Source organism: Leuresthes tenuis, unplaced genomic scaffold, assembly GCF_036924035.1.
Source record: "Leuresthes tenuis unplaced genomic scaffold, fLeuTen1.0.hap1 SCAF_4, whole genome shotgun sequence".
NCBI lineage: Eukaryota > Metazoa > Chordata > Actinopteri > Atheriniformes > Atherinopsidae > Leuresthes > Leuresthes tenuis.
In genome coordinates, this window is record NW_027325358.1 from 541,381 (window position 1) to 568,748 (window position 27,368).

Genomic DNA, 27,368 nt, shown 5'->3' on the forward strand with positions numbered 1-27,368 from the left:
CCAGCAGATAACCCCCCCCTACAGGAGGCTCCTCCTTTTCTTTTGGGGATCAATAGCGCCCCGACTAAAAGGTTAGACGGCCTCCACCGCCTGATCCCCGAAGAAAAAGGATGCCAAACCTCGACAGAACGGAGGCGTACGACCAAGAAAGATCTAAGGAGCTCCGGCTCCCATAAGAAGCCCGATCTGCCCCGACTGGCTCCGCCCATCGCTCTGCATCAAAGTGTTTCATTTGATGCACTTATTGGGCGCCCAGGACTGCAGGACATGACTAACTCTAATAAATATGAGTCAACTAATCTACAGTTTTTACCTGACGGGCCAGAAATAGATTGTATAAAATGTATAATTTGTACTGACGTTCAGAACATATTTAGGAGAGTAGTGTTAGCTAAACCCACTCATTGTTAGCTTCATGGCTAAAGCTGACTCCAGCTAACGACGTCTGCCTGCATGTTATCCAGAAGCAGCATTTGTTTAATTTAATTGTAAGTGACAGCTGAGACTTCGTGGGTTTGGGCTGCTGGCGACAGAAGAAGAAGAAGAAGCCGCAGCCGACTACGAGGATCATGGGAGACTGCCGGCAGCACAAAGACTGGAAGCGGAAACGTAATGAAGACACAAACTATCACATCTGCTTTTGCGTCTCTCTTTTTTCCAGTAGTTGTGTTTCCATGCGGCTGTTTTAAGAAACTTTTTCAATTTGTGCAAAAATAACATGAAACGCGGAAAAGCCAAAAGAAAAACTAGAAATATCTGCAGGCTAAGAAAAGCTGGAAATTTAGAGTCACCTACAGGATATCCGATGAACCAACCCTAGATAAGCACATATTGGTGGTGGACGGATAAACTCACATTTCATTTAGCAAGATTTCTGAAAAGTTGATTAAGTTTTATGACATTTGGGTGGAAACTCAGCTAACGCTAAGCTACTGAAGAGGGATGAAGCTCTAAGCTCATGAGCTTGAAACAAAGCTGGTGCACTTCTGTGGGCCAAGATTTACCAATTAGTTCACTCGCTTTTAGCCGAGCGCTGCTGGCTCGACAGCAGACTGCAGGGTGGAAGCGGTTCACTCGCTTTTAGCCGAGCGCTGCAGGCTCGACAGCAGACTGCAGGGTGGAAGCGGTTCACTCGCTTTTAGCCGAGCGCTGCAGGCTCGACAGCAGACTGCAGGGTGGAAGCGGTTCACTCGCTTTTACCCGAGCGCTGCAGGCTCGACAGCAGACTGCAGGGTGGAAGCGGTTCACTCGCTTTCACCCGAGCGCTGCAGGCTCGACAGCAGACTGCAGGGTGGAAGCGGTTCACTCGCTTTTACCCGAGCGCTGCAGGCTCGACAGCAGACTGCAGGGTGGAAGCGGTTCACTCGCTTTTAGCCGAGCGCTGCAGGCTCGACAGCAGACTGCAGGGTGGAAGCGGTTCACTCGCTTTTAGCCGAGCGCTGCAGGCTCGACAGCAGACTGCAGGGTGGAAGCGGTTCACTCGCTTTTAGCCGAGCGCTGCAGGCTCGACAGCAGACTGCAGGGTGGAAGCAGTTCACTCGCTTTTAGCCGAGCGCTGCAGGCTCGACAGCAGACTGCAGGGTGGAAGCGGTTCACTCGCTTTTACCCGAGCGCTGCAGGCTCGACAGCAGACTGCAGGGTGGAAGCGGTTCACTCGCTTTTAGCCGAGCGCTGCAGGCTCGACAGCAGACTGCAGGGTGGAAGCGGTTCACTCGCTTTTAGCCGAGCGCTGCAGGCTCGACAGCAGACTGCAGGGTGGAAGCGGTTCACTCGCTTTTAACTGAGCGCTGCAGGCTCGACAGCAGACTGCAGGGTGGAAGCGGTTCACTCGCTTTTACCCGAGCGCTGCAGGCTCGACAGCAGACTGCAGGGTGGAAGCGGTTCACTCGCTTTTAGCCGAGCGCTGCAGGCTCGACAGCAGACTGCAGGGTGGAAGCGGTTCACTCGCTTTTAACTGAGCGCTGCAGGCTCGACAGCAGACTGCAGGGTGGAAGCGGTTCACTCGCTTTTAGCCGAGCGCTGCAGGCTCGACAGCAGACTGCAGGGTGGAAGCAGACGACACCAACGCAGATGGGTGGAAACACGAAGCTGTCCGGTGCGCAGCCAGGTTAAACTGGACAGGATCCGGCCGCAGGCTCAACCTGCAGCTGTAATGCAGCAGAAACACCAGACTGATTGTATATTTTAAACGTTTTTACCACAGTGAAGGAAAACTAACCCTAAAACAGACGGACGATCCGTTAGAGAAGCGGTTTCTGATGGAGACGTTGAATCCCACATGATGCAGGTGGCTGTACAATAAGCTACCGTACGCACACACAGAAACAGTCAAAACAAACTCAGAACACTTCCCTTCAGAGTCCTGACAGCTTCAGGCATTGAGGGTAGACCGTCGCACGAAAAGCGCTGCTCTTCTGCGTCTACCCATGATCCCACTACTCTGCTGCTGGAAGAGTCAGTGGCTTAAAAAGAGTTCGAAAACCTACACAGACACAAACATCCCTGTTCCCTTATTCACATTAAGGTAGTTCAGGTGAAATCAAACCAGAAAAGAAAGTATCCTCCAGTGGAGCTGGTTCTGGAACTGAAAGCTCATCCAGGGGGATGGGATGGAACATGGCGAGTTCACGGGTTCGCACTATCCTGTGATGAATGACATCGTCCAAAGGTGACGATGCCGTTAACGCTTTTAACAACATGCAGCAGAAGCCTGGCAGGTCGTCAGAAAACAAAACGTCCGGGTGAAGAAACCGGCAAGAGCAGAGAGGAAGGAGCCGAGGGAAGAGGGACGGCGCTGCGTCTGCGTAAGCGAAGCTTCTACGACTACAAGAGGTGGCGTTTGGCAAGTTACTTAGCACTCCGATCCCGGAGGATGGTGGCGACGCCACGGGCTCATCAGGAGAAAGACGGCCTCGGCATCAGCAGGTCGAAACCAGGTGACCTGCAGACGAATCGGGAGACAAGACACAAGTGCGAACGAACAAAGTCCAGCCCAGGCACAACTTTAAACCCCCACGAGAAGAAAAAAAAAATTTGGCTTTGTGGTCATGTACAGTCACTTCCTGCTGAGACAGTTTGATGTCCGTCACGCCTCAGCAGGGTGCAGGGCTGGATGTGGGCGACCCAACGCCGGCGTCAAAGATCAGGGTCAAGTCTTCAGGCTGAGAGGGGGGTGGAGCAGTGATCTTCAGTCAGCTTTATTTCTGACTGGTCATGACCCCAAACTAGCTCCGCCCCCTCCCTCTAGCCCCACCTCCAGCTACTGGTGGACCTCGTTTGCGATCAGACTGTCCTCCCCCGACTGGAAATCCGCCTCGTTGATGCTGTTCCCTCCGTTCAGCATCTCCTCATCCTGGGATGAGCCCCGGTCCTCCTCGCTGCTGCCGCCGCCCGGCTCGTCCGAGTTCGGGTCCTGGAGCACCTGGGCGATGTACATCTGCTGCTGATGCGCCTGCTGCTGCTGACACACAGAACCAAGCCGGGTCAGGGCCTATCAGAACTACGACTGGGCAGCTGAAGCACTTCATATGACCTGCCGAGCGCTACCAGAACAGGGGCGTCCCTGTCTATCTTCAAGAAGCTCCTGAAAACCCAGCTCTTCAGAGAGCATCTCCTATCCCAGCACTTACCTTGTACTTCCCTACCCCCTCTATCTCTGCACTTTATCTTTCTGCACTTCCTTCTATGCCTGCACCCTATCTCTACTCTGTCCCCTCTGACAGAGTCGGACTCCTGGGTTCCTTCTATGGAGCTTATTGTTAGCTTATTGTTAGCTTTTTGTTAGCTTATTGTTAGCTTTTTATAGTTGTTATATCTTCATTTGTAAGTTTGGATAAAAGCGTCTGATAAATACAGAAACAGACTAAACCTGGCACCAGCTGAGCCAACATTTAGCATCACATTTTCACATCAAACACAGGAACTTCAGCTGGGACCTTTGAGGGATGTTGGACCTTCTGGACTTCCAGAGAAATGCTTCTCACACAGACCTACTTGGGAAACCTCCCCTGGACTCCAGACTGCAGTGGAAAGTCTGATTGAATCTTTTAAGTTAATCTAAGAATGTGTCTGGATGTGGAAGATTTGGGTTCCAACCGTGGAGGGTCGAGAAGACCAGAGCGACTGGACCAGTCGGTCAGAAGCTGAGCCACTCACCTGAGATTTGGTCTTCGGGGAGGATGAAGAGCGAGCGGGGCGTCCGTTCTCCACGGTGTCCACGTCGTTCTCTTTCGTGTCGATCTGCGGTGGCGACAGGCAGAGTGAGACGGCGGCCCGGCCGGCAGCTTTCACACACATCTGAGTGACAGCTTTACCTTGTAGTTGTGGGCGCTCAGGTACTTGAAGTGTCCGAAGCAGACGTGTGACAGACAGACCACGATGGTGATGATCAGCACCACCAGAGTGAACATGGAGGTCGGCGTCTTGAAGCCTGGCAGAACATCAGAGAGCGTTCAGCAGCAGAAGCAACACCTTTCCCTTCAACTTCAACACTGAGGAGACCCTTCGCTTCAGCCTGCATCGGCCCAGCTGTGCTCCACCAGCACGGAGGCAGTGGTTCTGAACAGGTCTGACTGGACCTCAGACCGCTGACTCGGACCTGGTGGTGAAACTCAAACACTCTTACCTGTGCGAACGGTGGAGAAGAAGAGCAACCAGAAGAGGCAGAGGATGGGGGCGGCGACCACCTGAGTCACAGCTCCAGAGTGGATCTTCTTGTCCAGTTTGGAGGGCAGGTAGGCGTAGTACATGTTGTACCGGTCCACCAGGTGTTTGAGCAGCATGTACATCAGACCTGCAGGGAGCAGAGCAGAGTGTGAGCCGCACTGACCTCAGACCAGACCTGCCGATGCGTGCAGTGGAGCTGACCGAAGGGCACGATGATGGGGCAGGTGATGCTGTAGGCCATCACCACCGTGAAGACGTTCATCATCCAGGCGTAGGCGGCGCCGAACTGGAACTCGTAGGCCTGGTGCTGCAGACGCCAGAGAGAGAGAGTGACAGTCAGAGCAGAGACGCTTCAGGCCGAAACGTGCAGCATGCGGCGCCTCCTTCTGCTTCTCACCCTCTTGACGTTCCGGCGGTCGGCGGCCGAGCGCGCCAGGCACAGCCGGATCATGTACATGAGCAGGCCGGGGATCCTCAGCAGGTCCATGGCGTTTCCAATGAACGCCGAGGCAATGACGTAGTTGACAAAGAATGCTCCGTTATCCGGCAAGAAGACGCACCTGAAGGGGACACGTGTTCTCACTAACTGACGGAAACATTATTTATGGCTTCCTGCAGGAAGTCCAGCGAAGACCAAAGAGATTCATTTAACTTATTCCAATTTCAACATTCTTAAATGTGACGTTCATTCAGAAAAAGTTCAGTTTGGACTGAAGGGAAAAAGTACGTACTCAAAGCGGACGGTGACATCAGCCAGGAACGTCTTATCGAACAGCCAGCGGAAGAAAACGTCCAGACTGGAAATGCAGACAGAGAGCGGTTAGTGGTTCAGAGGCGGACGGGCAGCGCTCCAACAGAACAGGCGCCCTACCTGCTGAGCCCGAGGGACGGCAGCAGCAGAACCATGAAGATCAGGAAGGTGTAACACTTGTGCATCGTTGTCCTGTTTTCTCCAGACCTGAAGACGTAAAAACACGTAAATATGCATCAGTCCAACAGAGCCGGTGATTCTGCAGCGGGACGACGAGGCGGCGGTACCTGGTCCAGTGAGCCTCGAAGAAGGCAGAGTAGTAGACGATGGTGGGCAGCAGAGCAGAGAAAGCCCAGAGCAGCAGAGTGGGGAAGAACTGGGTGACGATGGGGTTCTGTTCCAAAGACAAACAAACAGAGTCAGAGCAGAGGCATCGGGGGGGTAAACAGGGCCGACCGACGCTCCTTACGTTCAGATACTCCACAGGCTTGGTGACGTTGAACTTGTCCATGGTGGAGATGATGATGGCGGGCGTGGTGAGGAAGAAGAGCAAGATGAAGAGGATGCAGTTGATGATGAAGCAGCGGATCCACCAGGAGATCCCGCCCAGCGACAGGTGCTCCCTGCAGGAAAGAGCCACAACATCAGCTGATCCCTGGTGCGTTTGGTGTGGGAAGCGGGTGTGTGCACGTGTGTGCACGTGTGTGCACGTACCAGCGGACGTTCTGTGGGTCGGGCGCGTACGAGACGCTCCAGTTGTGAACATGAAGGACCTCACTGAACTGAGAGGAACGCGGCTCCTGTTGACAACGGCACCCCTGAACCTGGCAGGCGTTAAAGTCCTTCAGGATGCTGTGGGAAAGGGGCGGGGCCACGGAGAGGGGCGGGGTCACGGATAGGGGCGGGGTCACAGAGAGAAGCAGGAAGCAGCAGGGTTGGAGTCAAGGTGTTGGTGTAAAGTTCATGCAAAAAACATTTAATTAAATAAAGCTTTGTGGAGAAACAGCATCAGTGACATGAAAAACAAATGAAATCAGAACTATTTTAAAGGCGTAATCTGCCTTTAAAATAAGTCAACGTGTCTCCTGGCGTCGACAGACCCAGAAACCAGAAGAAAACACAGCTCCCCACGTTTCGTTACTTCCTCACAAACTTCTGCTTTTAAAGCAGCTCACACATTTTGTTCTATTCAACCGTTTATATTTAAGGATAACGAGGTGAGAAACTCGGCGTAAAACTTGTTTCATCTTTTTCAGCATGTTGAAGAACCCTGTCAGCTGTTAGCTGATGTTGGCAAAGAACTCGTGTTTCCATTCTTCAGTTTCTTCTGTCAAACAGAAGAAGTCTGAATCAGCGGCTGAGATGCGGAGCTTACATGGCGGTCATGGCTTCGTTCTGGAAGGTGACGAAGGCCATGCCCAGCGGTTTGGTGTGGACCTTTTCCTTCTCCTTCCTGTACTCCTCCTTTAGCTTGGCCTCCCTCTTGGTGTAGTAGCTGACCGCCTCCTCCTGTGGGGAAAGCCAAAGAGAGGCTAAGTTTCATGAGCAGCGTGACGGAAACGTGAAGTGAAAACAACGTTAGCGTCACCTCCTCGCAGCCGGTGATGGCGCAGCAGCAGAGGTGTCCACAGGGTTTTGGGTTGATCATGGTGGGAACGTGCTCCTTCGCCATCAGGTCGGTGAAAAACTTCTTACTGCGCTCCGTCTTCTTCCTGCGAACACAAACACTCAGACATGAACATTCAGATAAACAATGTTTCTGTATTTATCAGACGCTTTTATCCAAAGAGACTTACAAATGAAGATATAACAGCTGTATAAAAAGCTAACAATAAGCTAACATCAAAGCTAACAATAAGCTAACATCAAAGCTAACAATAAGCTACATAGAAGGAACCCAGGAGTCCGACTCTGTCAGAGGGGACAGAGTAGAGATAGGGTGCAGGCATAGAAGGAAGAGCAGAAAGATAAAGTGCAGAGATAGAGGGGGGAGGGAGGTACAAGGTAAGTGCTGGGATAGGAGATGCTCTCTGAAGAGCTGGGTTTTCAAGAGCTTCTTGAAGATAGACAGGGACGCCCCTGTTCTGGTAGCGCTCGGTAGGTCCTTCCACCATCGTGGGACGACACATGAACAGAGTTTGGATTGTCTTAGGCGTGGTGTAGGAGCTGCTAGACGACAATCCTGGGACCAACGGAGGGACCCAGTTGGGACAGAAGCCTTTGCAAGAGCCTTCAAGTAGATGGAGCCGTTCCATTAAGCTCTTTGTAGCTAACATCAGGGACTTGGATCTGATGCAGGCGGCTAAGGGCAGCCAGAGGAGCTCAATGAACAGAGGGGGGACGGGTTCTTTTAGGCTGATCCAAGACCAGACGCACCGCCGCGTTCTGGACCATCTGCAGAGGTTTCACAGGCTGGAGACCAGTTAGGAAACCAGTTAGGAGACCAGTTAGGAGACCAGTTAGGAAACCAGTTAGGAGACCAGTTAGGAGACCAGTTAGGAGACCAGTTAGGAGACCAGTTAGGAGACCAGTTAGGAGAGCGTTGCAGGAGTGAAGGCGGGAGATGACCATGGCCTGCACCAGGAGCTGGGGGGCATGTTGGGTCAGGTATGGTCTGATCTTTCTTATGTTTAGTAATGCAAAGCGGCACGAAGGAGCAACCGAGGTAACGTGATCTTTGAAGGTTAGTTGGTCATCAATCATGACACCCAAGTTTCTAGCAACCTTTGATGGAGCCAGAGTTAGGGATTCAGTTTGGATGCAGATGCTGTGGTGTATGGTTGGTTTGGCTGGGAAGACCAGCAGTTCAGTTTTTGGGAGGTTAAGTTGGAGGTGATGGGCTTTCATCCATGTTAATATGTCAGAGAGACAGTCTGAGATTCAGCTGAGACCGTGTGGTCGTCAGGTGGGAATGACAGATAGAGCTGGGTATCATCAGCATAACATTGGTATGAGAAGCCATGTGATCGGATGATTTGTCCCAGTGAGGTGGTGTATATGGCAAAGAGAAGAGGTCCCAGTACTGAACCTTGGGGGACCCCTGTGGCGAGGTGGTGCGCTGCAGAAGTGTGACCGAGCCAGGATACTTTGAAGGACCGACCCGTGAGGTATGATTCAAACCAGGAGCTCTCCCTGTGACGCCCATGATGGAAAGTATGTGTCTAACGTGGAGGGATCCAGAAAATAATCCTGTTTACTGGAGAAGTTACTCAGCATTCGATGGAAGAACATAAACCAACTGCTCATGGACAGATTTATCTGTACCACAGCATTTCACCAGTAACAAGAGCATATCCCAGCATGCAGTGGGGCGCTGCCTCACCTCTCAGCATTTAGCGCCATTAGTTTAGCCACGTTGTAGCAGATCCGGGCCTCCAGAACTGTGCAGTTCTCATACGCCTGCCTGCAGAATAACAGAGGAACAGTGTGAAAACAGTCCAGGTTTAAAACGACTCAGCTCTGAGCATCAAACAGGAACTCACTCAAAGTGCTGCTTGATCTGACTTTCCTCAGCATACTTTGAGATGCCATTAATGAATAAAGTGCGTTTCACCTGCAAGACACAAAACTGGTAACTCATCATTAAGAACACAGCATCTCCAGAGAGTTTGACCGTTCTCCGTTTTCCTACCAGGTCGTCCTCCTTGTAGTGCATCTTGGACGTGTGTCTCCTCATGCTGTAGACGGTCAGCAGCAGATACATGAAGGCAAATGTAGTGTGAAGCCACAATAGATTGGTCCTAAAAAGACAAAAATGCATTGTTGAAATAAAATATGATAACAACTGTTCACATCAAAGCTGAGTTTTTGAGGTGCTGCTTCTGATGTTAGGCTAACAGTTTCCATCCGACTCCTGTCTTTAGGCTAAGTTAGGCTAACAGTTTCCAGCTGCTCCAGTCTTTAGGCTAAGTTAGGCTAACAGTTTCCAGCTGCTCCAGTCTTTATGCTAAGTAAGGCTAACAGTTTCCAGCTGCTCCAGTCTTTATGCTAAGTAAGGCTAACAGTTTCCATCCGTCTCCTTTCTTTATGTTAAGTTAGGCTAACAGTTTCCATCAGACTCCTGTCTTTAGGCTAAGTAAGGCTAACAGTTTCCATCCAACTCCTGTCTTTAGGCTAAGTAAGGCTAACAGTTTCCATCAGACTCCTGTCTTTAGGCTAAGTAAGGCTAACAGTTTCCATCCATCTCCTTTCTTTATGCTAAGTAAGGCTAACAGTTTCCATCCATCTCCTTTCTTTATGCTAAGTAAGGCTAACAGTTTCCATCCATCTCCTTTCTTTATGCTAAGTAAGGCTAACAGTTTCCATCCGTCTCCTTTCTTTATGTTAAGTTAGGCTAACAGTTTCCATCCAACTCCAGTCTTTATGCTAAGTTAGGCTAACAGTTTTCAACCTTATCCCTGTGCTGGAGTTTTCTGTTAAGGATGATAGATTCAGATTCAGCTGCTTTTACGACTCCTTCGCTTTTATCAACTCACTCTGACTTCAGGTTGGCTATCGTGGTGCGTCCAAAGCTGTAGGCATTGTTTTCTGGAAGAAATGAGAAGTGTTGTTGTCAGAAGACAAAATATATTCAAAATGAGTCTCCAAACCAAACTTAATTAACCAAAGTGACAATTGACTCTTAATTGATTTATCTCCAGTGTCATGACTCACCTCAGTCTGACTTATTGATAAAGAAAGTTACCGCATTGATAACTGGATGCTAACCAGTCCAACAATCAGTTGCTACAACATTGAAAACAGACGGCTGAACAGCGGTCCGTTGGTGTCTCTGTAGTCGAGAATTCAACATGTTGCTCAGTGACGACCGGGATTTGAACCACTAACAGTGTGGTTAGTGGCTGGTGAATAAACAGGAGATTAATACAGATAAACAGCCACTATGGGACAGAGATGCATTAAACTGGATTTAATATTCACCAGGTTTCAGAACCAACAGCTCGGCTCACAACTCTTCTTAGAGTCTCAGTGACATGTGGAGGACTTTCTGTTCTGCTGTTGGACCGAACCTCACCTGGGGGGGTGTATCAGGGTCTGCTTTGCAGTGGCTCCACTTCTCTTCCCTATGGTGTCCCACAGGGTTCAGTTCTGGGCGTTCATAGTTCCTGTTCTATCTGCTCCCTCTTTAAAGACGAATCCTCTCACTACTATGCAGATGACATTCAGCTGTATTTCTCTTTAACATGTTTCTCAGCTGCTCAGACCGTTAACAGTTGGATGTCTTTCTCCACCTTAATGAAGAGGAAACCTTGTCTGAGCCCCACAGATCTGTGTCTGAGCTCAGGGAAACTCTGGGTCCTCCTGCTTCTTCTATCAGGAACCTTGGGCTAACTTTCCTCTCAGCTTTCACTTTGGATTCCAAATGTCTGCTTCTGTTCTTTTTATCTCTTCAGAAATATTTCATAGTTCAGTCCCATTGTGTCCCGCTCTGAGCTGGAAACTCTTCTTCCTGCATTTATTCCATCAGCTCTGGATTATTGGAATTCTCTGTAAAACTCCTTGGAATCTCTGCAGGTTGTTCAGAACGCTGCTGTGATCCTTCTAACTAAGACCTAAGTCCTCACATGTCAAACCATCAACTTCAGAGTCCAATTTTAGATTCTAGTTTGGACTTCTGGAGCTAGATCGGGTCTCTGAGGTCATGGGATCGGGGCCAGAGGTCATGGGATCGGGGCCAGAGGTCATGGGATCGGGGCCAGAGGTCATGGGATCGGGGCCTGAGGTCATGGGATCGGGGCCTGAGGTCATGGGATCGGGGCCTGAGGTCATGGGATCGGGGCCAGAGGTCATGGGATCGGGGCCAGAGGTCATGGGATCGGGGCCTGAGGTCATGGGATCGGGGCCTGAGGTCATGGGATCGGGGCCAGAGGTCATGGGATCGGGGCCAGAGGTCATGGGATCGGGGCCTGAGGTCATGGGATCGGGGCCAGAGGTCATGGGATCGGGGCCAGAGGTCATGGGATCGGGGCCAGAGGTCATGGGATCGGGGCCAGAGGTCATGGGATCGGGGCCAGAGGTCATGGGATCGGGGCCAGAGGTCATGGGATCGGGGCCAGAGGTCATGGGATCGGGGCCAGAGGTCATGGGATCGGGGCCAGAGGTCATGGGATCGGGGCCAGAGGTCATGGGATCGGGGCCTGAGGTCATGGGATCGGGGCCTGAGGTCATGGGATCGGGGCCTGAGGTCATGGGATCGGGGCCTGAGGTCATGGGATCGGGGCCAGAGGTCATGGGATCGGGGCCAGAGGTCATGGGATCGGGGCCAGAGGTCATGGGATCGGGGCCTGAAGTCATGGGATAGAGGCCTGAGGTCATGGGATCGGGGCCTGAAGTCATGGGATAGAGGCCTGAGGTCATGGGATCGGGGCCTGAGGTCATGGGATCGGGGCCTGAGGTCATGGGATCGGGGCCAGAGGTCATGGGATCGGGGCCAGAGGTCATGGGATCGGGGCCAGAGGTCATGGGATCGGGGCCAGAGGTCATGGGATCGGGGCCTGAGGTCATGGGATCGGGGCCTGAGGTCATGGGATCGGGGCCAGAGGTCATGGGATCGGGGCCTGAGGTCATGGGATCGGGGCCAGAGGTCATGGGATCGGGGCCTGAGGTCATGGGATCGGGGCCTGAGGTCATGGGATCGGGGCCTGAGGTCATGGGATCGGGCCTGAGGTCATGGGATCGGGGCCTGAGGTCATGGGATCGGGGCCAGAGGTCATGGGATCGGGGCCAGAGGTCATGGGATCGGGACCAGAGGTCATGGGATCGGGGCCAGAGGTCATGGGATCGGGGCCCGAGGTCATGGGATCGGGGCCAGAGGTCATGGGATCGGGGCCTGAGGTCATGGGATCGGGGCCTGAGGTCATGGGATCGGGGCCTGAGGTCATGGGATCGGGGCCTGAGGTCTCTGAGCTGCTGGACTGATATCATCCTACTGACTCTACTGACCACAGTGACAACACTCAGCATGGTTTCTACAGAACTGGTCTAACTCAGGTCCAGCTAAAACCATCTACCATCAGACAGGTCTACAGAGACGCTGCTACAGCTCTGCCACCTTTACCTTCTTTGGAGGGAGGTCCCGGAGCTCCCCGGCTCAGGAAAGCATCTTTACTGATAATTCTGACTAAACCAATCAGACACAAAGCGAGACACTGAATTAATCCTGCAGACCGGACCCGGTCTGCGGTTCAGCTGCAGGTCTTACCCAGCAGGTCTCCAGAGAAGTTGACGGGCAGGACGATGCCGACTGAGAGGACGCCGACAACAACCAGCAGGCCGATGATGTGGCGCTGGAAGGACAGGTAGTGCACGGCGTCCTCGCCACATTTCTCCCGGATCTCCTCGTCCCTGCAGCAGGAAGACGCATCACATGACCACAGCTTTACATGAACTGTAGTCCGTAGGAGCAGCTGGACTCAGGTCTGTTTTATTTGTGAAGTCGATACTCACTTTATCCGGAAAATGGCGGTTAGCCACGAGCAGAAGCCCTGAAACACACAGAAGAAGAGCAGCAAAGTCAGTAAGTACAGAGTGTGTGACTGTGCCAGTGTTTGGGATCTTCCGTCTCTGCTGATGTAGCCGACTGCAGAGGTCAGGGATGCGGTGGAGCTCTGATCCATTCAGGTGTTCAGTCCTCTCTGAGCACGACTTCCTGTGATGTCACATCATCAGCTGGGGCTCCGCCCTGCCAGCTGGTCTCAGCCTGACTTCGAAGCCTCTCTGTTACACTGAACTACGGTCGACAGATTAGAAGCGAACAGAAACCCGCTGAGCTCTGCTTTCACCGCCCTGATCCGACACCACGCCGTCACGCCCTGCAGGTGGAGCTCGCCGTGTGCAGCGCTGCTCGGGATGAGCTGCCTGCAACGGTCATGTAACAAGCTAAAGAAATTAGAGGCTGAGGGAATCCCATCGTGCAGTTCATGATTAGGCCATCAGGGGGCACCAGTGTGCCATCTGTGGTGAGACGGTTTCTCACCATGACAGAAAGATGAAGAAGTGGAGCTGATTCATGAGCATTTCTCTGTTTCAGCTTTAAAATAAGAAACTTCATGGCTGTGCATCAGTGGTACCTTCACCCAGATGAAGCCCTCCATGCCCTGGACTCTGCTGCAGCCCCAGACCATCAGCTGGCTTTAAACCTTCCTCTGAGAACAGCTGGATGCTCTTTCTCAGCAGTTTCTCCCAGAAGCAGCTGAAACGTGGACTCATCTGCCCACAGAACACGTGTCCACTGTCTTTCTGTCCCTCTGAGATGAGCTGGAGTCCAGAGAACTGGGCCGTGGTTCTGCTCAGAGCTGATATATGGCTTCCTCCTGGTGTGATGCAGCTTCAGCTCACATTTCTGGATGCAGCCGTGGACTGTGTTGAGTGGAAATGCTTTTCCCAGCTCCTCCTGAAGCTAACAGTTTCCATCATAAACCTGCTAAATGCTCTCATGGATGTGAGCATTTCCCAGAAGGCTGTTGGGTTGATCCCAGTCTTTGACCTGCAGTGAGACTAAAAGAACAAGACAGAGGAGGAGGGTGAGGGATTCTTACGTTGTCTCTCTGGTCGAAGTCAACGGAGCTGGAGACGGAGGTGAGGCGTTCATAGCGGTCGGGCGTCTCTGAGTGCATCGCTGAGGCGACACTGCGGACACAGACAGGAAGGAGTTAGCCAGCTGTTGGCTTATGGCTGCTCTGACCTTTGACCTCGGTCTGACAGCTGGTTGGACGCCAGCGTTCCTCTGAAGTCGCTGAGCACAGAGGAAGCTAACAGGAAGGACAGAAACATGGAGTTGCTTTAGGGACACGACAGAGAAACTCAAACGGTTATAAAACATCAGAGTCCTCTGATCCCTGAAACCTCTGAGCTGCGTTCACAGCGAACACACCTGACCCCGCGCTGCTTCATTTCCTGTCAGAACTGCCCAACGTTTCAAGCTACGAAGAAAGAGTATCAGAGTTTATAATCCTGTCACTTTCAGCACATCACCCCATGGCTTCCAGGAGCCAATCTGGGGGCTTTTAAAGCTTCCACGTTAAGTAAATGGGCGGCCGTGGCTAGAGTGGGTCGTCTAATAACTGGAAGGTTGACGGTTCGAATCCCACTCTCGCCACTCAAAAGAATGAAACTGACAGCTGGAGAGGTGTCAGTCCACCTCCTTGCCCCAGCCATGGAGCCCTTGAGCAAGGCCCCCGTGTTCCCGGGCGCTGTGAATGGCATCTGGCTCTATGAGTGTGCACGTGTTCAACAGCTGCCAACAGCTGCCAACAGGTGCCAACAGCTGCCAACAGGTGCCAACAGGTGCCAACAGGTGCCAACAGGTGCCAACAGCTGCCAACAGCTGCCAACAGGTGCCAACAGCTGCCAACAGGTGCCAACAGGTGCCAACCTGTCGTGTACACATACGGTGTGTGTACACGACAGCCTACACCACGCTCAAGACAATCCAGACTCCACGATGGTGGAATGACCAGCCGAGCGCTACCAGAACAGGGTCCCCGTCTAGCTTCAGGAAACTCTTGAAAACCCAGCTCTGAGAGAGCATCTCCCGCCCTGTACTTCCCTCTCTGCTGCTCTCCATCTCTACCCTGCCCCCTCTGACAGAGCCTGACTGCTGGTTTCCTTCTGTGTAGCTTATTGTTAGCTTTGATGCTAGCTGTGACGTCATATCCTCATCAGTAAGTCGCTTTGGATAAACATAAAACTCCTAAAAAACACAACCCTGGTATTTTCTTGTTTCCCATTTGTTTGAAAGTTCCTCATTTAACTGATTTTCATTTTTAAAAGCACGTCAGTCCTTGAGCTGACTCCGCCTCCTCTGAGCTGACTCCGCCTCCTCTGAGCTGACCCCGCCTCCTCTGCTAAGCCTCCACCTCTGAGCTGCATTACAGACAGAACCGGAACATTTTATTTTGTGTTTAGGTGAGCATCTTTGTTCATCACATGCATCATAGTACATGTTATTCGTGTTCGGTAACATTACCTTACGTTGTCTCTAAAGCTAAAGGGCAACAAACTGACAGATTCTTTAGAGATGCTTTAAAGAGACAGAAGCTACAGCAGCTTGTTTCAGACAGAGCGAACTGAGGGGCTGCTCAGAACCAGAGTTACATAAATAGAGTGGCCAACCGTCCTCCGAAAAACAGAATCGTCCCATATTTAGAAAGAGTTTCAAGGGACGGTTGACAACCCTATAAATAAGTAAGGTGGGTCTCCTTTAAGTTATCATTAATGGTCTGACAGTAAACTTTTAGCCAACTGAACTTCGTCCGCTATTCAAAAGCTAACAAGTCCAAACGTGGAGTTTTCTGTACAGAGAGAAGCCTATTGTGTTGGGTTCTGTTTCACGTTAGCATGCTAACTAGCTAGCTGGCTGTCTAGCACATCACAGGGTTCACGACACACTGCGCTACAAACAAGCAGCCCGTTACCTTTTCACCGGTTCATAGTTATCTCTGTCACGCCTTCGGCTGAATTCACATTAAACATGGAGAGAAGTGTTAGCATCTGTTAGCATCACATCAGACCAAAGTCACTGCACACACTCAGGATTCAGTACAGAGGATAATCAGTGCCACAGCCCATCCTGTTAGTTTGGTTTTAAATTTGTGCCATAAAAGTACAGCTGTTTGTCATTAATAATGTCAAAGAAAGCCAAAGAAAAGCAGGAAGAGTACATTTTTTAGCCTTGAATCATGATGTTTATCCTGCTATGATGGTTCATCCCTGCCTGCAGGGGGCAGCACTGCTCCTCTTCCTGTTTTAACTATCAACCATAAATACAGCAGCTGGCACCAATGAGCCTCCAAACGTACACAGAAAAACAAACACACACTGAAATGAAAAAGAGGTCGAATAAGTTGTGTTAATGCACCAATCAGAGAGCGGAACCCTGTTAATGAAAGCAGAGAAGAAGGAGGAAGGTGTTAACGGACAAACCAAACACGGAGGAAGCAGCAACATACTAATTCTGCTCCTTCAGGTCGCTGAATCGCTTCTTCAGTCTTCAGGAAGGAAAACAGAACAAATTAAAAACTTCTGTGAGAAAAGATCGTCACTGACAAGAAAACAGTACATTCATAAAGAGGAAGAGAAGAAGAAGAAGAAGAAGAAGAAGAAGAAGAAGAAGAAGAAGACACATTTAATCCAGAGTTCACTCTGCTTCTGACACTTTGTGGTATAACAGTCTTTATAATCAGGTTTCTGACTGGATCCCTGCAGGCTGGTTGTGGGTGAAAATCAGAAATGAGGATCTCCTTAAAACGCAGAGGTGGTCTCTGACCTCAGGGGGGCAGTAATGAGACCACCAGCCATTTCCTGTCAGTTCTCAGGGCGATCAAACCCTCGCTTACCTGTCTGCGTCTGTGACCAGCGCCAGGCGGCCATAATCCCACGCAACCTTTCTCAGAATGGAGAAGACGAAGAGGAGCACCTGAAGAAGAAGAAGCTCCGAGTCAGACAGTAGCAGAGAGGAGACGGTGAGGTGATAATGAACGAGTGGAATTTTTCTGACAGTCAGTGAACGTCACAGCAGCAAACACAAAAGAAACGGGTTTAATACTTCTTCTTCATCCAAAAGTTCTCCCTGAACGTGCAGTTTTCCAGCAGAGCTGAAACCAGAAGATGAAAACAAAGAGAAGAAGAGTGTGTGCGGCGGCGACTCACCAGGAAGCACATGAAGTCGAGGGCGAGCACGGTGGGCACGCCACCGAACGGCAGCCCCTGCAGCACCGTGCTGCGGATCCGGGCCGAGTAACAGTAGTCTTTGGATTCGCTGTTGGCCGAGCAGTTGTCCTGACCGCTGCAGGACTGGCTGCTACCGAATATCGCCATGGTTACGATAAACGATCGGAGCATGCTCACTGCGGCATCCTCGCTGAGAACCTGAGGAAGACAGAACATCAGCCCCGATTCACAGCGGCGAGCTTTAAAGGCGGCACGTTCTGTGGGTTAAGCTCAGCGGCTCTCTGCCTCCGCCCTTTGAACTCAGTAAGAACTCAACTCGACCCGGTTAGGGAGCGGCTCTTTGGGGCGGGGCTTAATATCTGCTCCCAGGAACAGGAAGAAGCACAAGCAGAACCAGTTAGAAGCACTCAGAGCTGCAACCTCCACCCACAAAGTTCCTGAACCCTCAGGAGGAATGACCTGCCAGACCAGAGGAACCAGAGGAAACCAGGTTTCACGCTGCTCAGACGGTACCAGAAACCGGTTCAGAACCATCAGCCCAACACATTGCTGCCCTTCTGAAAGTCTGTTTGGGTTTCACCTGATTTAGAACTTTTCCTTTTCTCTGCAGCACAAACAGCAGGATCAGACTACATTTCCCAGCATGCTCTGCTGCCTCCCCATCTGTGACCCACTGATCCGCTGCAGCTCCTGACCCAGCTGATGATGTCACCGTTACATCATGCAGCCAGAGAACAAAGAAACGACGATGAACCCGAACAAGATGACGGTTCATCCGACAGATTTTTAGCCAAATATGACAGCAAGCCCCGCCTCCTTCGTTCATCACTTTAGAAGTCTTTAACCCCATTTCTGATGAGGCTTGGGCCAACAGTAGATGGATCAGCTGAAGGTCCAGATGCATCTCTCAGGTCCTGTCAGGTCACAGCTGGATTTTTTCCTCTTTCTTAAGGACATCACTTTCAGATCCTGTTCATCTGCTGGAGATAGTTTTTTAGGCCTGACACTTCTTCTTTTGTCCTCCACTTGTCCAGTTTCCTCAAATGTTTTAAGGACACACTGCACACCATGCTGAGATATGCCAAGTTTTCAGCTAATAGCTCTTTGGGAATCACCTTGTTGCTGCAGAAATCCTATTTTCTGTCTGTCAAACTGTGTTTTCTTTGCTGTTTTTCATAGATGCAGCTAAAGAAATGGGAACAAATGATGTGTCTTTGTGACAGGCTGCTGGTAACAAAGAGCCTAAAGATCCAGTTTAAAATGGCTTCTTTGCTAAGTTGTCTGTTCTGTGTCGACACAACACTGGTTCATCCCTTGAGTTAGGAGCCTTTTTTCTGCCTGAAGGGTTCAAAGGTCAGAGTTAAGCAGCTGAACAAAGAAAAAACACTGAAAATGCTCAGGAACAAGGACTGAAGATGAGGGAAAAAGCAGAAAAAGTCCAAAGAAAAGCTCTGAAAGAGCTTCAGAAAGCTGCAGAACTGTTGATCAGGACACTTTAAAGGTTACAGAAAGCTGCTGAACTGTTGATCAGGACACTTTAAAGGTTACAGAAAGCTGCAGAACTATTGATCAGGACACTTTAAAGGTTTCAGAAAGCTGCAGAACTGTTGATCAGGACACTTTAAAGGTTTCAGAAAGCTGCAGAACTATTGATCAGGACACTTTAAAGGTTTCAGAAAGCTGTAGAACTATTGATCAGGACACTTTAAAGGTTTCAGAAAGCGGCAGAACTATTGATCAGGACACTTTAAAGGTTTCAGAAAGCTGCAGAACTGTTGATCAGGACACTTTAAAGGTTATAGAAAGCTGCAGAACTGTTGATCAGGACACTTTAAAGGTTATAGAAAGCTGCAGAACTGTTGATCAGGACACTTTAAAGGTTTCAGAAAGCTGCAGAACTGTTGATCAGGACACTTTAAAGGTTTCAGAAAGCTGCAGAACTGTTGATCAGGACACTTTAAAGGTTTCAGAAAGCTGCAGAACTATTGATCAGGACACTTTAAAGGTTTCAGAAAGCTGCAGAACTATTGATCAGGACACTTTAAAGGTTTCAGAAAGCTGCAGAACTGTTGATCAGGACACTTTAAAGGTTTCAGAAAGCTGCAGAACTGTTGATCAGGACACTTTAAAGGTTTCAGAAAGCTGCAGAACTGTTGATCAGGACACTTTAAAGGTTCCAGGAACAGAAAGAAATGAGGACTGGGTCAGGATCATCCTTTTTGTTTGTTTCTGGTACCGTTCGGACTCTGGCAGCAGATCCAGGATCAGGACAGTTCATGCTGGGCTCCGGCCTGCAGGAGGCGCTGCCTCTGATGTTCTGGTCGCCTCAGGTGATCCGATCTGGAAAGTTCCTCCATCCAGCATCACCCAGAGATCCCCCTCCCTCCTGCTTCTCTCTGTTGCCATGGCGCAGCAGAATGACTCATCTGAAGCTGCACTGCAACACAGATGAACCAGAACCCCAGGTCCAGAACCCGTCTGACTCTGAGCGCTTCCTGGTCACATGACGCGGTGTTTCTGTCAAACCGCCCGAGGCCTGCAGCTCAGAGATAACAGCATGTGTGAGCCTCAGATTAAGTTTGTGCCGACAGGAAGGAAGCCTCACGTTCTGAACTCATCTGCCTCCAGTCTCCGCTCCAGAGCTCCTGACAGCGACCCGACTCAGAGAGCCCCCCCAAACACAGACTTTAACTGCAGAAACATCAGGTCCTGGTCCTGGTCCAGGTCCAGGTCCTGGTCCTGGTCCTGGTCCAGGTCCTGGTCCTGGTCCAGGTCCTGGTCCTGGTCCTGGTCCAGGTCCTGGTCCTGGTCCAGGTCCTGGTCCAGGTCCAGGTCCTGGTCCTGGTCCCTGCTGTGGAAACAAGGTTTCCCTCACAGCACGTTCCCTCTTTTAATGATCGAATGTGAAGACGAACCAAATGTTTCTGTTCAGTCAGAACCCTGCAGACCGGTCCAAACATTTACCACATGAACCCACCAGAACCCAACCCACCAGAACCCAACCCACCAGAACCCAACCCACCAGAACCCAATACACCAGAACCCAACCCACCAGAACCCAACACACCAGAACCCAACACACCAGAACCCAACACACCAGAACCCAACCCACCAGAACACCAGAGCTGATCCTCCCTGAAATAACAAGAAAGAGGCTCCGAGCTGACTGAGGGCTTATCAGGGTCCTGCAGCAGTGTACTTATCATCAACCTCATCAACCTCTCGCTGACACCCGCCACCGCCACCAAGCGTCCCCAAGCCCCCGCCACCGTCCCAAGGCCTCCGCCACAAAGCCTCCGTTTCAAGGCCACCGCCCCAAAGCCCCCGCCACCGTCTCCATCCCCCAAAACCTGCCATAAATCTGAATGATTACAGACCCATCAGCCTCACGTCTGAGTCCCTGGAGCGATCGGTTTCCCAGCACATCGGAGACTGCCTCCGAACACCAGTTGGCTTACAGAGCAAACCGGTCCACGGAGGACGCCATCGGCCTGAAGCTCCACCCAGCGCTGAGTCCCTGGAGAACTAAAAGGGCTCCTCTTTGTGGATTACAGCTCAGCGTTTAGCACAATAATCCCAGACGTTGTTTTTACCAAACGGCTCCAGCTACTGAACGTCCATAAGACAAAAGAACTCCTTATGGACTTCAGGAAGAACAGACAGGACCCCACCCCCTCCTCATAAATAGAGAACCGGTGGAATCTGTCACCACCTTCAAGTTTCTGGGCACCCATATCTCTGCTGACCCCTGACATCAGGGCCCGAGTGCAGAAGGTTCAGCAGCGGCTTCAGTTCCTGCTGCCTCAGGAAAACCAACCTGAGCACAAAGCTGCTGCTGCTAGCCTTCCTTCAGCCTTCCTCCCTTCAGCCTTCCTTCCTTCAGCCTTCCTTCCTTCAGCCTCCCTTCAGCCTCCCTTCAGCCTCCCTTCAGCCTTCCTTCAGCCTTCCTTCAGCCTTCCTTCCTTCAGCCTGCCTTCCTTCAGCCTTCCTTCCTTCAGCCTCCCTTCAGCCTCCCTTCAGCCTCCCTTCAGCCTCCCTTCAGCCTCCCTTCAGCCTCCCTTCAGCCTCCCTTCAGCCTTCCTTCAGCCTTCCTTCAGCCTCCCTTCAGCCTCCCTTCAGCCTCCCTTCAGCCTCCCTTCAGCCTTCCTTCAGCCTTCCTTCAGCCTCCCTTCAGCCTTCCTTCAGCCTTCCTTCCTTCAGCCTTCCTTCAGCCTCCCTTCAGCCTTCCTTCAGCCTTCCTTCAGCCTTCCTTCCTTCAGCCTTCCTTCCTTCAGCCTGCCTTCCTTCAGCCTTCCTTCCTTCAGCCTTCCTTCAGCCTTCCTTCAGCCTCCCTTCAGCCTCCCTTCAGCCTCCCTTCAGCCTCCCTTCAGCCTCCCTTCAGCCTCCCTTCAGCCTCCCTTCAGCCTTCCTTCAGCCTCCCTTCAGCCTCCCTTCAGCCTCCCTTCAGCCTCCCTTCAGCCTTCCTTCCTTCAGCCTTCCTTCCTTCAGCCTTCCTTCAGCCTCCCTTCAGCCTCCCTTCAGCCTCCCTTCAGCCTCCCTTCAGCCTTCCTTCAGCCTCCCTTCAACCTCCCTTCAGCCTCCCTTCAGCCTCCCTTCAGCCTTCCATCAGCCTTCCTTCAGCCTTCCTTCAGCCTCCCTTCAGCCTCCCTTCCTTCAGCCTTCCTTCAGCCTCCCTTCAGCCTCCCTTCAGCCTCCCTTCAGCCTCCCTTCAGCCTCCCTTCAGCCTCCCTTCAGCCTCCCTTCAGCCTCCCTTCAGCCTTCCTTCAGCCTTCCTTCAGCCTTCCTTCAGCCTCCCTTCAGCCTTCCTTCAGCCTTCCTCCCTTCAGCCTTCCTCCCTTCAGCCTTCCTCCCTTCAGCCTTCCTCCCTTCAGCCTTCCTCCCTTCAGCCTTCCTCCCTTCAGCCTCCCATCAGCCTTCCTTCAGCCTTCCTTCAGCCTCCCTTCAGCCTTCCTTCAGCCTCCCTTCAGCCTCCCTTCAGCCTCCCTTCAGCCTTCCATCAGCCTTCCTTCAGCCTTCCTTCAGCCTCCCTTCAGCCTCCCTTCAGCCTCCCTTCAGCCTTCCTCCCTTCAGCCTTCCTCCCTTCAGCCTCCCTTCAGCCTCCCTTCAGCCTCCCTTCAGCCTCCCATCAGCCTTCCTTCAGCCTCCCTTCAGCCTCCCTTCAGCCTTCCTTCAGCCTCCCTTCAGCCTCCCTTCAGCCTCCCTTCAGCCTTCCTTCAGCCTTCCTTCCTTCAGCCTTCCTCCCTTCAGCCTCCCTTCAGCCTCCCTTCAGCCTCCCTTCAGCCTCCCTTCAGCCTCCCTTCAGCCTCCCTTCAGCCTCCCTTCAGCCTCCCTTCAGCCTTCCTTCAGCCTTCCTTCAGCCTTCCTTCAGCCTCCCTTCAGCCTCCCTTCAGCCTTCCTTCAGCCTCCCTTCAGCCTCCCTTCAGCCTCCCGTCAGCCTCCCGTCAGCCTTCCTTCAGCCTTCCTTCAGCCTCCCTTCAGCCTCCCTTCAGCCTCCCTTCAGCCTCCCTTCAGCCTCCCTTCAGCCTTCCTTCAGCCTCCCTTCAGCCTCCCTTCAGCCTTCCTTCAGCCCTCTGTGGAGAGCGAGCTCACCTACCCTCTGGGTGTGTGGTTCTCAGGCTGCACAGCTGAGGACAGGAAGGCCTCTCCACATCCTGCTGCCACCACAGGAGACCCCTCACCCCACCCCCCCGTCTGATCCGATGCCCTCTGGGAGACGCTGCAGGTCCAAAAGGTCCGGCACCAGCAGGCTGACAGACTTTCTTCCCCTGGGCCAAACAGGCTGCAAACACACACTTCCACACCCCGACTACTCTTCTCCTCTCTCTCCTTGTCCCGAGCAGGATGACGATTAACAGAAGGTTCTGTTGGACCAAATGGTTCAGGAGTCTGTCTGAGGACTCCTTTCAGTGATCAAGTGTTCAGATATGCCACAAATGGTCCAGCTGGTGCTGATTCTGATGCAGGAACCGACCCAACCGGCTTCTACCATCATGAAGAACATGTCAGAGAAGTTCGATAAAGTCAAAACTGATCAATTATTTCATTTCCCTCAAGTGATCAGACAGAAGAAATGGAAATTCCAGAAGTCAGCAAAGGCAGCACGACCTCTGAGTCCATCTGCAAGTACACACCCAGAACCCTGATCCAGAACCCTGATCCAGTCCTCATTACTTTCTGTTCCTGTAACCTTTAAAGTGTCCCGATCAATAGTTCTGCAGCTTTCTGTAACCTTTAAAGTGTCCTGATCAACAGTTCTGCAGCTTTCTGAAACCTTTAAAGTGTCCTGATCAACAGTTCTGCAGCTTTCTGTAACCTTTAAAGTGTCCTGATCAACAGTTCTGCAGCTTTCTGAAACCTTTAAAGTGTCCTGATCAATAGTTCTGCAGCTTTCTGTAACCTTTAAAGTGTCCTGATCAACAGTTCTGCAGCTTTCTGAAACCTTTAAAGTGTCCTGATCAATAGTTCTGCAGCTTTCTGAAACCTTTAAAGTGTCCTGATCAACAGTTCTGCAGCTTTCTGAAACCTTTAAAGTGTCCTGATCAATAGTTCTGCAGCTTTCTGTAACCTTTAAAGTGTCCTGATCAATAGTTCTGCAGCTTTCTGAAACCTTTAAAGTGTCCTGATCAACAGTTCTGCAGCTTTCTGAAACCTTTAAAGTGTCCTGATCAATAGTTCTGCAGCTTTCTGAAACCTTTAAAGTGTCCTGATCAACAGTTCTGCAGCTTTCTGAAACCTTTAAAGTGTCCTGATCAACAGTTCTGCAGCTTTCTGAAACCTTTAAAGTGTCCTGATCAACAGTTCTGCAGCTTTCTGAAACCTTTAAAGTGTCCTGATCAATAGTTCTGCAGCTTTCTGTAACCTTTAAAGTGTCCTGATCAATAGTTCTGCAGCTTTCTGAAACCTTTAAAGTGTCCTGATCAACAGTTCTGCAGCTTTCTGAAACCTTTAAAGTGTCCTGATCAACAGTTCTGCAGCTTTCTGAAACCTTTAAAGTGTCCTGATCAATAGTTCTGCAGCTTTCTGAAGCTCTTTCAGTTTTTCTTCGGACTTTTTCTGCTTTTTCCCTCATCTTCAGTCCTTGTTCCTGAGCATTTTCAGTGTTTTTTCTTTGTTCAGCCACTTAACTCTGACCTCTGACCCATTCGGGCAGAAAAAAGGCTCCTAACTCAAGGGATGAACCAGTGTTGTGTCGACACAGAACAGACAACTTAGCAAAGAAGCCGTTTTAAACTGGATCTTTAGGCTCTTTGTTACCAGCAGCCTGTCACAAAGACACATCATTTGTTCCCATTTCTTTAGCTGCATCTATGAAAAACAGCAAAGAAAACACAGTTTGACAGACAGAAAATAGGATTTCTGCAGCAACAAGGTGATTCCCAAAGAGCTATTAGCTGAAAACTTGGCATATCTCAGCATGGTGTGCAGTGTGTCCTTAAAACATTTGAGGAAACTGGACAAGTGGAGGACAAAAGAAGAAGTGTCAGGCCTAAAAAACTATCTCCAGCAGATGAACAGGATCTGAAAGTGATGTCCTTAAGAAAGAGGAAAAAATCCAGCTGTGACCTGACAGGACCTGAGAGATGCATCTGGACCTTCAGCTGATCCATCTACTGTTGGCCCAAGCCTCATCAGAAATGGGCTCCATGGAAGGGTGGCTGTCAAGAAGCCGTTCTTAAGGAAGGGAAACAGGGAGAAAAGGCTGAGCTGTGCCAAATGACACAAGAAGTGGACTGAAAATCAGTGGCAACAGGTCTTATGGAGGGATGAATCCTCCCCAGAGCCCGGACCTCAACATTATTGAAGCAGTGTGGGATCATCTGACAGAGAACGGAACAAAAGGCAGCCCACATCCAAAGAAGAGCTTTGGGATGTCCTTCAAGAAGCCTGGAGAACTATTCCTGAAGACTCCTTAAAGAAATGACAGAAAGCTTGTCTCAGAGGGTTCAGGCTGTGTTGGAGAATAAAGGAGCTCAGACCAGAGATTCACTTTAAAGCTGCTGAGAACTGAGAAAAAACTCTGTTTCTGCCTCAGATTCTGGGTTTATGTTCATGTTTTATCATGTTTCAGTGAATCTCTGCAGCTGTTTCCTGTTTTTATGGAGAAATATAAAGAAATGAAGCTGATCAGGAGTTCTGAACATAAAGAAACTTCAGAGACAGAAGATTTAAACCTGAGAAAAGTTTATCAGCAGCTGATGAAGAACTGAAGAGTTCAGTTTGACCCGAACCATTAAAATCTGATCAGAACCATCAGGATGAAGAATCTAAATTTCATTTTACTGGGGACCAACACGTCCTTAGCTCTGACTGATCAGGTTTCATGTTGGATCTGCTGATAAGAATCTTCCCAAACCGGAAGGTTCTGGAGGAATGTCTGGTTCCAGTTCATCCCGAGGAGATCAGCAGTATCCGTCCAGAACCGATTCCGGAGCAGCATTTGATCGGGTCCTTCCCGTTTTTCTCCATCAGGTCGGGTCGGTTCTGGATGCTGCACCTGCAGTCGGGCCTGGACGGATCCTCCCTCCCTCCCTGCCTCCCATCGCGCATCCACCGCGGCCCGCCCGACACAAAGCGCACATCCACAACCAGCAGATCGCATCATCGCTGCGGACAGACGCGCGGATCGTGCGCGTCTTCTGTGCACCCATTATATAACCCGACCCCCCCCCTGCCTAAAAAACAGCCGGGTGGATGCTGGACCGGCGGCGCGCAGCAGCCTGACAGGCCGCCAGAGAGGCTGCAGCAGCGGCCTGTCAGGCGGCTGAGCAGATCACACAAAGCCGCCTTATGATAACCCGCAGCATTAAGCCCATAATCAATAAGCCCAATTAGAACAAAGCCGGTACCTGACCACCCGAAGCCCAGCCGTCGTCTCTGCGGGCCAATTTAAGCGCAGAAAACGGGTCGTTAAATCCTCACAAATCCAGCGCCGCCCGGGCTGCGAGCTGCCGCAGCGCCGCCATCCCGCAGAAAGGCTGATTCGGGCCGATTGGAGCTTTCACCGCCGCCGGGGAGTCAGGAGAGTCCCGCCGCTGGAGCGCGTCCTTCCACCGGCCGCCAAGTGTGCTGCGAGCCGCTGCTCCTCCGCCCGGTGTCGGTGCTAAAATGGAGGTGGTCGCTCCGGGAATAGAAACAGAGCGAAGCCGGTGCGGGAGGAGGAGGAGAGCTGCCACTTCCACGCGGCCGCCGGCAGAGGGCGACAAACACCTGACCTTCAACGCAGGAGGCACAACCGGAAGCGGCTCGTCCTCAATTTACACAAGAAGAAGAAAAACACGTAAACACGGCACCGACATAGACAAACAAAACCGTGAAAGCAGGAAACAAACAAACAAAACAACAAGATGCCGGACCTTCACAATAAAAGACTCTGTTTTCTGAGAAAGTTAAAGTTCGGCAGAGCTGTGTTCCGTGAGCGGAGCCGCAGAAAGCCTCGCTGGGACTGACACCTTCTCACAATTAAGCCTCAGCTCGTTCCTCTCAGACATTTCAGCTGCATCTAATCGAGGCTGATTCAGACAAAGCCCTGACAGGGATAGAAAGAGCGCAAACCCAGAGCTTTCCTCTGCAGCTGAACGCAGCAGGCTGAGTTTAAACGTGTGATCAGCAGGAAAGTACTCAGCTGGAATCAATAAAGCGTTTCACAGCGTTGTCACCTGTTTATTTCTCTGTATCCATGCTCTCCTCTTTGGGTTTTAATTCTGCACATAAAGCGCTGAACTGTGTCTGCATGAGATGTTCTGGCCCGGCTCGGTTCATTAATAACCAGCAGCAGCATCATACTTTGGGGCTATATGTGAGCCACATATGAACTGTTCCAGCTCAGCAGCAGCAGCCAGAAGCCAAGCTGGCAGCAGCTGAAAGGAAAGAACAAGAATCTAAGCAGCAAATCTGATTTTATTTAGGTGGATTCCAACAGGGAAAAGGTCCTGGAAGCAGCTAAAAATTAAATATAAAAACAGGGGAGGCATATATTGCTTGGCTATGATTGGCCTCACTTTAATTTTAATTCAATTATTTTAATGGACTTAAGCTATTAAACAAAGTAAATATTTATTAATTAATAGTAAATGAATCCCCTAATAAAATGATTTTATACGTCTTCTCACTTAATTCCCCACTCAGGACACACATTCTTATGCGTGCAAACATGAAGTCTGTCCAGCAGAGGGCGCCAACATCAGCTTAATATCCACTCATTTCAGATTGAAACGCAAAGACAACCTGAAACGGTGGAACTTCTTTAGTTGTTTTGTGCCTTTTCTGAATGATACTGGATCTT

At 50.9% G+C, this 27,368-nt stretch overlaps 1 protein-coding gene across 3 annotated transcripts; it reads right to left on the minus strand.

Annotated features, from left to right (window-relative positions):
• Positions 1 to 1,822: 1,822 nt before the first annotated feature.
• On the minus strand, positions 1,823 to 26,343 carry LOC140305241 (CSC1-like protein 2). Of its 3 annotated transcripts, none has more exons than XM_072384002.1 (24): positions 25,933 to 26,343; positions 17,066 to 17,284; positions 16,753 to 16,832; positions 16,366 to 16,404; positions 13,954 to 14,044; positions 12,863 to 12,900; positions 12,618 to 12,760; positions 9,892 to 9,943; positions 9,048 to 9,156; positions 8,899 to 8,969; positions 8,739 to 8,819; positions 7,005 to 7,128; positions 6,792 to 6,925; positions 6,131 to 6,268; positions 5,886 to 6,039; positions 5,704 to 5,810; positions 5,537 to 5,623; positions 5,397 to 5,462; positions 5,063 to 5,225; positions 4,867 to 4,972; positions 4,625 to 4,792; positions 4,314 to 4,429; positions 4,156 to 4,239; positions 1,823 to 3,457 (listed from the first exon to the last, which is right to left on the minus strand). In XM_072384002.1, exons 2-24 carry the CDS (start codon positions 17,255 to 17,257, stop codon positions 3,260 to 3,262), a joined length of 2,541 nt encoding a protein of 846 aa, XP_072240103.1. In that variant the 5' UTR covers positions 17,258 to 17,284; positions 25,933 to 26,343; the 3' UTR covers positions 1,823 to 3,259. The 3 variants fall into 3 exon arrangements, with proteins under 3 accessions (XP_072240103.1, XP_072240102.1, XP_072240104.1); XM_072384001.1 differs by having other exon boundaries at positions 1,823 to 3,460; XM_072384003.1 differs by lacking the exon at positions 16,366 to 16,404 and having other exon boundaries at positions 1,823 to 3,460; positions 25,933 to 26,341.
• Positions 26,344 to 27,368: the final 1,025 nt, after the last annotated feature.